General features: G+C 42.9%; 1 protein-coding gene across 1 annotated transcript in view; it reads right to left on the reverse strand.

Moving 5' to 3' along the window:
• RBM26 (RNA binding motif protein 26) overlaps positions 1-11,203 on the reverse strand; it is a 105,286-nt gene extending 94,083 nt beyond the window's left edge. Inside the window, exon 1 of the mRNA XM_054011828.1 lies at positions 10,786-11,203. Coding sequence (XP_053867803.1) covers positions 10,786-10,856 — 71 coding nt within the window. The 5' untranslated portion in view covers positions 10,857-11,203. The remainder of the gene's footprint in view (positions 1-10,785) is intronic.
• Between the last annotated feature and the right edge of the window lie 2,108 nt (positions 11,204-13,311).

Raw genomic sequence — 13,311 nt, forward strand, 5'->3', positions numbered from 1 at the left:
AAAGATGATAAAGTAATTGCGGAGAAACTAAATGAATTCTTTGCTTCAGTCTTCACGGCTGACAATGTTAGGGAGATTCCCAAACCTGAGCCATCCTTTGTAGGTGTGACAATTCCTCAGATTTGTCACAGACTGAAGTGTCACTAGAGGAGGTTTTGGAATTAATTGATAAACTAAACAGTAACAAGTCACGGGGACCAGATGGCATTCAACCAAGAGTTCTGAAAGAACACAAATGTGAAACTGTGGAACTATTAACTATGGTTTGTACCCTGTCCTTTAAATCAGCTTCTGTACCCAATGACTGGAAGATAGCTAATGTAACACCAATATTTAAAAAGGGCTCTAGAGGTGATCCCGGCAATTACAGACCAGTAAATCTAACGTCAGTACCGAGCAAATTAATTGAAACAATAGTAAAGAATAAAATTGTCAGACACACAGAAGAACATAAATGGTTGAGCAAAAGTCAACATGGTTTCTGTAAAGGGAAATCATGTCTTACTAATCTATTAGAGTTCTTTGAAGGGGTCAACAAACATGTGGACAAGGACGATCCAGTGGACATAGTGTACTTAGATTTCCAGAAAGCCTTTGACAAGGTCTCTCACCAAAGGCTCTTATGTAAATTAAGTTGTCATGGGATAAGAGGGAAGATCCTTTCATGGACTGAGGAGCTGGTTAAAAGACAGGGAACAAAGGGTAGGAATAAATGGTAAATTTTCAGAATGGAGAGGGGTAACTAGTGGTGTTCCCCAAGGGTCAGTCCTAGGACCAATCCTATTCAACTTATTCATAAACGATCTGGAAAAAGTGGTAAACAGTGAGGTGGCAAAGTTTGCAGATGATACTAAACTGCTCAAGATAGTTAAAAGATCTCACAAAACTAAGTGGTTGGGCAACAAAATGGCAAATGAAATTTAATGTGGATAAATGTAAAGTAATGCACACATTGGAAAAAATAACCCCAACTATACATATAATAAGATGGGGGCTAATTTAGCTATAACTAATCAGGAAAGAGATCTTGGGAGTCATTGTGGATAGTTCTCTGAAGACATCCACGCAGTGTGCAGCAGCAATCAAAAAAGCAAACAGGATGTTAGGAATCAATGAAAAAGGAATAGAGAATAAGACGGAGAATATCTTATTGCCTTTATATAAATCCATGGTACGCCCACATCTTGAATGCTGCATACAGATGTGGTGTCCTCATCTCAAAAAAGATATATTGGCATTAGAAAAGGTTCAGAGAAGGGCAACTAAAATGATTAGGGGTTTGGAACGGGTTCCATATGAGGAGAGATTAAAGAGGCTAGGACTTTTCAGCTTGGAAAAGAGGAGACTAAGGGGGGATATGATAGAGGTATATAAAATCATGAGTGGTGTGGAGAAAATGAATAAGGAAAAGTTATTTACGTGTTCCCATAATATAAGAACTAGGAGCCACCAGATGAAATTCATGGGCAGCAGGTTTAAAACAAATAAAAGGAAGTTCTTCTTCACAGCGCACAGTCAACCTGTGGAACTCCCTGCCTGAGGAGGTTGTGAAGGCTAGGACTATAACAGGGTTTAAAAGAGAACTAGATAAATTCATGGCGGTTAAGTCCATTAATGGCTATTAGCCAGGATGGGTAAGGAATGGTGTCCCTAGACTCTGTTTGTCAGCGGGTGGATATGGATGGCAGGAGAAAGATCACTTGATCATTACCTGTTAGGTTCACTCCCTCTGGGACACCTGGAATTGGCCACTGTCGGTAGACAGGATACTGGGCTGGATGGACCTTTGGTCTGGCCCAGTATGGCCATTCTTATGTTCAGTCTAAGAGGCTTAAAAGCTCTGCTGCCTCTGACTTCCTGAAAATTTTATTGCAATTCTTGAGATATTTTTTCTTCTTAAAGCTCCAGCTCCCGGAGCAAAGACATAATGTGAACATCTCGGCTTCAATTTTTATTTTTTTTAAGTAACTTTCTAGCTCTCATGGTGGCAGTGAAAAGCTGAAAAATGTGTCTCAAGTGTACCCTAAAGACTCAGAAACCAAAGGTAAATAACAAGCCCAACGTTTAAAAAAAATTAATTTAGCCATGATTTTTGGGGACCTGACCCCACTGTTTTTGAATACTTGGTTTTGGCAGTACTGTTCAAGACATGAAATAGCCAGCAGGTAATCTGTTACAGGTGCCCTGGACCTTGCTCCCCTTTTCAGGTGCCAGCCCACTCTGTCAGACAACCAGCAAACCTTCCTAGTAGAGAGAAAGCTTATTCCAGCAAGAAAGTTCTTTTGCCAGAACATATACTGCAAGTGAAATAAACTATACCAGTGAAAGCACTTTTATGTTAGAATTACTGCATCTACACTAAGGGATTTTACCTGTATAGAAATGTTGCCAAAATAACACCACCACCATCACCCCTAACCAATACTGCTATATTGGCAAAAGTTTCTAGTGTAGACCAGGCCTAAAATTTAATTTTTTTTTTAAATTGTATTTCTAGCCCTTATGGGTAACAAAGCTAAGTTACTTTGAAAATTTGAACCAAGCATAAACCATGCAGTAATCTCTCCCCAAGTCTGCAGACAGCATGGAGCAATAGCTCTAAAAGATATAACTGTTCCATTGATTTCACTAGACTGTGAACTCTGAAACCTAAAAAGGACTATTTAATGTTAGCACTTAACTATTTCACTGCTAATCATTTCAGAAGCATCCAAGTAACAGTTTAACCACAATACCAAAATGCTTCCTCTGCCCTTCCAGGTGACAAAAGCCTTATCTGTCCTTTACCCATTTACCAAAATCTCCAGGTTTCCTCTGATAGTTCCTACATTGCAGTTAAATACTGCTAGTACAGAACTTGCTGCAGCATACCAAAAACTAAAAATTTGGGGAAAATGTGAAATAAATTCAGTTATCAAAATACAGGACACTGGACTGCATTATTCATGTTCATATTACTTTCACTAATACTCAATTTTTAACAAACTGTTACAGAATCCAGACTCTTACCACAAATTTTGGACTCAACATGCCACAGAATTCAAATGATCCTGCCTTAGTTCACCAAAACACAAATACAGGTTCTCAGATATAAAAATTTCAAGGCCAGAAGGGAGCACTATGATCATCTAGTCCGATCTCTTGTAGAACAGGTCAGCAAAGCTTTTCCCAATAATTCTTGCCCTGAATCCAATAATCTGTGGTTGAACTAGACCATGGTTTCTCAACTGGTGAGTCATAACTGGCAACTGGAGGTGGGAGACCCTGGGCGGAGTTTAATCGTTACCAGAAACCAATAAACATCAAGCTTATAGGTTAACCGGTTAAACTCTTACATCCCTATCTCAAACCTAAAAAGGTTGAGAAACACTGAACTAAAACAAAACTTTTATAAGGATATCCAATCTTGATTTTAAAATGAATACATCAGAAAGGGACCAACATGTCTGGCAACCTCTGTTGGACCGGATACAGCAAACTGCAAACTTTCAGGAATCTAAGCCCCACAGCAAACAAACTATGATATGTAGGCACCAAGACCCCATAGGAAGACCACCAGACTGTTGAGCCCCTTTAATGCATTCTTAAGGCAAGGTGTGAGGGAAACAATTCAGGGATTAGAGAGGACTGGCCAGGACGCAGGAAGGGTCAAGAGCGATAAATGGTTCTGTTATAGAGATTCATTTAATAAAAATGGGCATGTTTAGTCTTGAAAAAAGAAAACTGAGGTGAGACTAATAAGAGTCTTCAAATATATTAAGGACTGTTATAAAGAAGACGGCGATCAATTGTTCTCCACCTCCACAGATGATAGGACAAGAAGTAATCACTTTAATCTGCAGCAAGGGAGATTTAGATTAGATATTAGGAAAAATTTCTAACAATAAAGATAGTTAAGCACTGGAATAGGCTTATAAAGGAGGCTGTAGAATCCCGTCATTGGAGATTTAAGAACAGGTTGGACACCTGCCAGGGATGGTCTAGGTATACTTGGTCCTGCCTCAATGAAGGTGGCTGGAATAATGACCTCTTGAGGTCCCTTCCAGCCCAAATTTCTATAATTCTATGAAACATGCATCCATTAAAACAGTTATGCCAAGTCTAGATTATACTATTACAACAAAAGGGGATACAGTTGATGAACGTTTAAAGTTGTTACAGACAGTAACTACTCCTGGGGGAATTCTGTGCCAAAAAAATTTAAAAAATGTGCTCAATATTTTAAAATTCTGCATATTTTGTCAAAATAATACAATAGAATCACACCAGTTTCAATTATTTTGATAATTTATTTCAAAATAGCTTTCAGCAGCTATCTCTGTAACAATACAGACTACAAAAAAGATTCAGGAAATGATTTTTGACAAATAGATTCTTTACTAAGCATATTAATACACAACTCTGAGTAATAATTCATTTAAACTACAATACAGAAAAGTATTCTGTATTCAGAAGCAGTGCAAAGGCTTTGGGGAGTCAGGGGTAAAGGAGGAGCTGAGGGAGAGTGAAGTAATTGTCTGGAAGGAGCCTGGGAGTGAACCTGGAAGATGGTTGGGTGTGGGTGGAAGAAGTATAGAACAGGTTTGTTTGGTTTTTTGGGGGGAGGGGAGGAGGCTTGAGCAGGGGATTGTTACGGAGCTGGAGAGTCTCCCCCATGCAGATCCTGGCTGACCCTCTAGCCTCTCCCATTCAGTCAAGCACATCTACTCCTGTCCCTGTGTGTCCCTGCACCCTTCCTTCTCCCCATCCCTATGTGTCTTTGCACTCCCATTCAGGCCCTGGCTCAAAGCTGTCACCCCACTAGCTCCTCTGCCCCTCTCTGTCCCCTCCCACTAGCCCTTTTGAACCCCAGTCTAGGTGACACACACACACACACACCACCAGCCCCATGTGTCCCACTCTGTCCATTCCCCTCCACACACACACACACCCTCACCTGGTCCTGCGAACAAGGTGCTGTGAGGAAAGCAGCATCTGCTCCCTCCCTTTTCATAGCTGCCTGCTCCAACCCTTAGCCTGCTACCCCCTTTCTTCTGGTGCCACAGAAGCCCCTGGTGGGTGAAAGGTGTAATTGCAGCACCTCCACAGCAGAATCTATTTTCTGCAGGGGTAAAAAAAAGTCTGTAGGGGAGATTAATTCTGTACTTGCACAGAATGAACAATGCATTGTTCTAATTCCTTTGTAACTTTATTTCTCAAGCAAATTTTTTCTAACCTGGCAAAGCATGGAGGGAGGCAAGGGCGTAGAAACTGCCAATGTACATATTAAGCTGAAACATTTAAGCTACTATTTAAGTCATTACATGAAGAAAAGCCTGAAACATTTAGATGGAAAGAATGTTTTCTCAGTTCCCAGCTCAGACTGCAGCTGCTACCTGTAAAGGAAAGGGGTATTGGGTCACCATCAGCCTTTAACCTCACAGAACTGTCAACACCTCTGAATTCCACAGCCTGTGAGTACTATAGATCATCACTTCATTAAATTATTCATACCTAATGTAATCTCAGATTTGCTCAAGATTTGAATATATGAACATCAATAGTTTTCATCTGTTGGTCAAAATTTCAGCACCCTCATTTTCCCCTTAACTTCATCTACCTGATTTTGTTCTTGAAGCACTTAGGGAAACCTGTTATTAAGGTGCATCAGTAGGTGGTACAAAGTTCATTTTTAACAGGAGTGCTCAACCTTCGTTTTGTTAAGATCTCATGGAAATGGCAAAAACTAAAACCAGAATATAAACTTTGGATACTGTTTAAATGTATGATGCTTTGATAAAAAACAAATTGATACAGCAAGAATAATAGGACTTTGAAAGCCACCTCTTGGGGCAATTTTTCACTGGATTATCTCACTTTTCTTGTACCTTCTGCAAGAAATCTAACATTCTGGGACCTGACCACCAGGCCACACTGTTGCTCCTTGTGCCAACTCCTAGAATTAGTTATACATAAGTAATGTTTGTTTACAAAATATTAAGCTTTTTAGCCACCATGGAAAACATCTGCCAAACTGAACCTAATTTTCTTTTGTCAACACAGCACGAACACTGTCATTCACTTAGGAAAGTAGGGGAAGAGACCGACGGATTCCTTCACCAAATACCCCTGTACTATAAAGGTAATTTTTTAAACATTCCAATGCAATTCACTCTCTTTATTATTGACTATGGTCAAGAACCTCAACTCAGGAAAAAAAAAGGAACAGCTCCTGAACAGTCCCCATTATTTTTTAAATTAGTCTTCTTAGCGTAGGCGCAACGTACCACAAGGTGGCCCGTGATCAGGATTGGTCTGCTGGATGGATCGTTAGTTTCCTTGACCCAGGCCAGGAACTGATGGGGAGCGTGACATGAATGCTGATTCATACCGCATCAAAGAGGTTACATAAGAACCCAGGTCTCTCACATGAAAAAGCCAATCTTATCCCAATGCACCAGATTTTCTTTCAAAGTCACTAAAGCAGTTTCAGTTAACCTACCTCTATAACCACTGTAAGTCCTACACTTTCCCAGAGCCAATGATACAATCTGGGGTTCCTGATCAGCAATATTCTACTGCTAAATGCTAAATATTTGTGTAACACACTAGAAACGTGTGTCAATCTTCCCACAGTGGCTGGTCTACAAAGTGGCTCACTTATCAGAGTATGTGTTATGCATACCACTCTGTGCCCAGTCCACGGAGGATGAGACTCCTGTGGTGGCTCTCAGCTTAAGAGTCTGGCTCTAACACACTGTAAAGATGCATGCTTTTATCTTTGGCGATCATGGTTTCAAACCCCAGTTTCAGCCAAGATGACACCTGCAGATGTCCCACATTGGTATCTTGGAATGTAAGAGAGGTATGCATCATACTGGAAAAGTGTGGGGGCGGTGGCATATTGGTAGACCTGCTGGTGTAATGCAGGACCACCCAACCTGCTGCTGCAACCACTCTTAGTTGTATCCAATTTCCAGATATCCATGAGTGTGTTTTGGGATAAGAGCAATGATAGATTCCTTCACAAAGGTTCCCTCCAATTGACAAGTTATGTTGTCAATGCTCAAGTGCAGGGCTGTTCTTGTTGTGCTCACTTTCAGTAAACTTTTAAATGGAAATGAAGTGTTATAAACAAAGAATTTATTAAATCACTTCACAGCCACTCTCACTCTTTAGGAGGGGAAACGAGCAGTAGCTTCAGCAGTTTCTCCCTGATTCCCAAGTAGGTACAGCTCCCTTTTTCCTGATTCTAGAGAGCTGTCCACTGAGGTGCACAAAAGAGGTATATAAAACCGGGAAATTAACAAACAAAAACTATGTTTAATGGAAGTTAAGACTGCAGCATGACACACTCCAGTAAAGTCCAGCGTTAATGTAGAGTAATTTTCCAACGTTACAGGGTATGAGGCCTGGTCTACACTAAAAAGTGCTACGTCACTCAACAGTGTGAAAAATCCACAACTTGAGCAATATAGTTAAGACAACCTAAGGCCCCGTGCCAGCATTAGGTCAACAGACAAACTCCTCTGCCGATCTGGCTACCGCCAGTGTAGATAATCTGGTGGATTACCTACACTGAAGCACTACAGAGGCAAGTATAGACAAGCCTTGAGACAGTCAGATGTGCTGATCTGTTGCGAGTATTGATATAAATTCACTGTTTACATTAGAACAGGGGTAGGCATGCATGAATGCTGATTTTCAGTGGCACTCACACTGCCCGCCTGGGTCCTGGCCACCGGTACGGGGGGCTCTGCATTTTAATTTAATTTTAAATGAAGCTTCTTAAACATTTTAAAAACCTTATTTACTTTACATACAACAATAGTTCAGTTATATATTATAGACTTATAGAAAGAGACCTTCTAAAAACGTTAAAATGTATTACGGCATGCGAAACCTTAAATTAGAGTGAACAAATGAAGACTTGGCACACCACTTCTGAAAGGTTGCCGACCCCTGTGTTACAATGCAAGTTTGATGAAGTTGGGGTACATACCGCTTTTCGGTATCTATCAGAGATTGAAACGAAAGCTTCGAGGCATTTTAAAGTTAGATGATAATGTTAATTATTAGCATAGTAGTAATACAAAGGTAGAAAGGATGCACAAGTCTTTCAATTTAAGATTGTCCAATCTTTTAATGTTTTGGGTGGTATTCTGCCACAACCTTAACGGTCATTAAACAGTTGGCTTGCTAATTCTATTAAGCAACAGAGTGGGGCAGACCACAGCACTCACCTAATTTACAAATTTACAAAAGAGTTGGGACTGAGCAAGAATTTGAGTACAGTTAATTGAGAAAAGCTAGCAAGATAGAATTGGACGACAGTAAAATAATGGAAATAAGGAAAGACTTTAGAAACTAATAATGAATGGTCAGAGTGCTTTGACAGATTCTTTGCCATGAAATGTTGTAAATAAAAGTATTATATATTAGTTAGGAATGGTGTTTAAACAATTTGTTTTTTATTCTCTTTGTAGTAAGTAGTTACAATATCATAATCCCATAGCACAGTGAAAGGAACACTTTCCATTTTTATGAGGCTATGCCCTTATGGCATATAAACTCTACTTTAATTCACATTTTGAACAGTAAACTTTTTCTATAAATCTGAACTAGCAACCCAAGTAAGCCTGCACAAAGATCCAAAACCAAAAGAAAAAAAAATTAAATATCTGGGAGTCTTAAACCATGTACGGAGGAAAGTCAATGCGCCAACAGAAGATTTCAATTAATTTTGATTTACAAGAAGGTAATTAAAACACGGCATATTTATGCTATAAAAATTGCTTAGACCTTTGCTAAACCAGAACTTGGTTCTAGTGGATGTTAAACACTAATGATGATATCCTCGCCTACACTTCAGCCCCTTTACAAAAAATGAATAGGTTGGAGTGGCACAAAGGGGCTTTAAAAGCCAGAGATATGGCCAGGGAGGAGACTCTCCAACCACAGGAACTGCAAATGTCTGACCTAAGGTTGTCTTCTGAAGGCCCCTTTGCAAGCAAGCCCTGTGTAGGAGATATGCCAGGGACGGGGACACAGTATTTCCATTACAAAGACCAGGAGGTGCTGTAGTTCATAAGCAGGTGGAGACAGGCTGCATTAACCACAGGGTATGTTTGCACTATAGTTAGCTCCATTTATCTATGTCCAAGTTAATCCCCTCATTAGTCCAGTTTGAGTGAGAGCAGCCACACCGGGGAAACAACACTGGAGCTGCTGTGTACACACTGGCACTACACTCATTCATGTGTGACACTAAGACTTCTAGGAGGATATTCCATGGTACATTCTTTGCACTGCAATAAGCTGAGAGGCACTATGAATTCTTCCCCAGGGAATTGTGGGAGAACTTCTGTCCTTTCTGGGCACACAGAGGGAATTGCTGGAAGTCCTTTGTATTTGTGGATAATCCAAGCACTATATCCAGATGCACAGACACTCTTTTCTCAACCTGTGTATTATATGATTTTAGCATTAGCTTTAATAAAAATATTTCTTTTATTGGGTCACTTTCACTTGTACGGGCAGTGTTTAAGTGAAGATGTGCTACCCTGATGGAGAGCTTCTCCTGTAAGCGTAGTTGATCCACCACCATGAGAAGTGGTAGCTATGTTGACGGGAGAAGTGGGTGTGGATTTTTCACACCCCTGAGCAGCGTAGTTATACTGACACAAGTCTGTAGTGTAGACATGTCCTAAGAGTTCCACCTTCATATTGCCTACAACACAGCCCAGGGCTATGAGGGATGGGTGTTTTTTTTTTTTTTTTTTTTTTGGCGGCTAGGATGACTCTAAAACTCGTTTGCACCATCTGAATTGGCAGCTCCACAGTTTTGGGATAACTAGATAGTCCTGTAGGTCTATCTAAGAGTGTGTCTTCATCGCAAAATTAACTTGAATTATAACTTGATTGCCTTTAACTTGAGTTCTTTCCATACACATAACCTCTTAATTACCATGTGGTGGTAATTTCAGTACCAGTTGGATGGTTTGTCAAGAAGCACAGGCTAAAGCTTGAGGTAGCACAATTCAGCAGCTGCTACTACGACTACATGTGTGTTGTGGACATAGAGTAGCCCCACTTGAGTGCCACTAGTCCTCAGAGGACTTCCAGCAATTCCCTCTATGTGCATATAAGAAATATAATACAGTGCCTCATACTATAATTATGCACCATTTCTCCAGCAAAGCCTTTTGCCCCTTTTTTAGAAATGTTCACACACAAAATAACTCAAAGCTAGTTTTTAACCAATCCTAAATTAAAAATTAAGCTTCCTGAAAAACAACTCAAAAATAAAAATAACAAATCTTAACTCTGGTGATACATTTCTAATTATTTTCTTCACTTAAGTTGCTGCCTGTGGTACACAACTACATGTCCTGCTAAAGAATTATCCTCCATCTAAGAGCTTTCAGCCCACATCTCTTATACTTAGAGCCCTTAAAACCCGATGAGCATTTGTCAAAGCACAGAGGCTCAGCGGGGGGGTGGGTGTTTTAGAAGGTTTATCCCAGTAATTCCCACAGGCTCTATATGGGAGGGATGCGGAGTGCTGCAGGGTTTACCCAGTTACCCCCATGGACTGTTATAGAGAGGATGTCACCCTGGTTACTCTCACAGGCTCTGAGGAGAAAGGAAGGGTATTATCCCAGGGGGTTACCCCAGTTACTCACACAGGCTCTAGAGAGAGCGGTGTCCCGGGGAGAGGGGGGGGAAGAGGATTACCCCGGTTACTCACACGGGCTCTATGGGGGGGGGCGGTGTCCCGGGGGAGGGGTAACCCCGGTTACTCACATGGGCTCCAAGGTTTTACTGAGCCAGGATTTCAGCGCCTCGAAGTTTTCTATGATCATTTTCGCCACCATCCAGAGCGGCCCGGGCCCCCCGCCTCCCTGGCAGCAGCAGCGGCGGTTTCGCCCCGCCCGCAGGCCGGGTCCCGGCTCCTCCGCGCCCCTCGCCCGAACTGCCTGCCCGGCTCTGTCTAGATCCCCGGGGACGGGACAGGGGCCCGACGCCGCGGAGGGCTCGGAACCCGGCGGGCCGCGCTCTGCGGGCCCCCGCTCTCGCCGCAGCCTCCCCGGGGAGCCCGGCGCAACAGCCCCGAAGATCCCGACCACACGGGGAAAATCCCGGGCAAACGAAGTACCCACGGACGGATCGTGGCTCCCAAACGCGCGGCCCCTGCCCCTCCCCCGTAGCCGCAACACGAACAGGTAAGATGGCGGCCCTGAAATGTCGCGAGAATATAAAAACCTCGCGAGGAAAGAGAGGGCGCTGGGATTGCAGAGGGGCGGGGCGGGGCGACAGTGAGGGATCCGAGTGGGAGCCGGCGTGTGGCGGTTCGCGGGCCACTCAGGGGGAGAACGGCAGGGGCGGTTGAATTTCATTGGTGTCACGCGCTGCGGCTGGGGTCTAGCTGCCCAGAGCCTAGGGTGCCCAGATCGCAAGACTGAAAGATCAGGACACATTGAGCGAGCGGGGTGTGGGGAGGGGCGAGGACGACAATGACAGACACAGGTGCACAGAGCCATGGGGGGGCGGCCCTAGGAAGCTGTGAGACGGGTTGTACCACCCCTGCCGCAGCCTGCACCACAAGCCACAGGGCAAGGACACCTATTGAATTCAATGAGAATTTTGCATGTGAATTGATATATCTAGTTCTGAGATTATAAAGCTAGAAGGGAGCCAGTGATCACCTGGTCTCACTGCTTGTATAGCACAGACATAGAACTTTCCCAAAATAATTCCTAGAGGATAGATTTTAGACAAAGCTTTTAGACAAACACCATGACCCTTAGTATATTCTTATTCATTAATTACTCTCACCATTGAAAAGGTATGCCTTCTATCCAGTCTGAATTTGTCTAGCTGCAACTTCCAACCGTTGGCTCATGCTCTACCTTTCTCTGGTAGACTGAAGTGCCCATTATTAACTATTTGTTCCCCATGTAGATACTTACAGTTTATAACCAAGTCACTTCTTAATCTTCTTTTTGTTAAGCTAAATAGATTGAGGTCCTTGATTCGATCATTATAAGGCATGTTTTATAATCCTTTAATCAGTCTTGTGACTCTTTTCCCTGAACACTCTCCAATTTATCAATATCCTTCTTAAATTGTGCACCCCAGAACTGGACACAGTATTCCAGCAGTGGTTGCACCAGTGCCAAATACAGAGATAAAATAACTTCTCTACTCCTGCTTGAGATTCCCCTATTTAAGCATCTGGTCACCCTACTTCTGTATGCATTTCCCCAGGTTTTTTTGTAAAAATCAAAACTGAACTGCCCCAGAAATTCTGTCATGTGGAATCATCGTGAAACTCGCATGGCTCCAACCCTGCCGATGAACGTTTAGATCCACTGCACAGACTTCTGCCACTTGAGCTAATGGAGTAAGTGATGGCAGACGCAGTAGGTTGTCATCCTATATGTGATAGATCAGCTCTATAGGGGGATGCTCCACTTTTTTTGCCATTGGGTTTCACAGATATCTGCTGACAGAAGAGGAACTGTGAAACTCAGGAATCCTGGGTCTATTCCAGGCTCCTGAATGGAGTGGTCTCTAGTAGTCAAAGACCCTTCTTCCCCATCCCCTCCAGTCTGTGTCTATCCTATTGCTGTCTAACCCACCCCAGCTCCTCATCTGATTTCAACTGCCCCCCACTACCACTCTGGATTCCTTATCCCAGTTTCCTGGTCCTGTCTCAGGGTATGTCTACACTACGAAATTAGGTCGAATTTATGGAAGTCGGTTTTATAGAAATCGGTTGTATACAGCTGATTGTGTGTGTCCCCACATAAAATGCTCTAAGTGCATTAAGTCGGCGGACCGCGTCCACAGTACCGAGGCTAGCGTCGACTTCCGGAGCATTGCACTGTGGGTAGCTATCCCACAGTTCCCGCAGTCTCCGCCGCCCATTGGAATTCTGGGTTGAGATCCCAATGACTGAATGATGCAAAACAGTGTCGCGGGGGGTTCTGGGTACATGTTGTCAGGCCCCTCCCCCTCCGTCAGAGCAACGGCAGACAATCGATTCACGTCTTTTTACCTGGGTTACCTGTGCAGACAACATACCACACCAACCATGGAGCCCGCTCAGCTCAGCTCACCGTCACCATATGTCCTCTGGGTGCCGGCAGACGTGGTACTGCATTGCTACACAGCAGCAGCTAACTAATTGCCTTTTGGCAGAAGACGGTGCAGTATGACTGGTAGCCTTCATCGGCGATCTGGGTGCTGGCAGACGTGGGGCTGCATTGCTACACAGCAGCAGCCCCTTGCCTTTTGGCAGTAGATGGTGTATTAAGACTGATATCC

This window comes from Malaclemys terrapin, chromosome 1, assembly GCF_027887155.1.
Source record: "Malaclemys terrapin pileata isolate rMalTer1 chromosome 1, rMalTer1.hap1, whole genome shotgun sequence".
NCBI lineage: Eukaryota > Metazoa > Chordata > Testudines > Emydidae > Malaclemys > Malaclemys terrapin.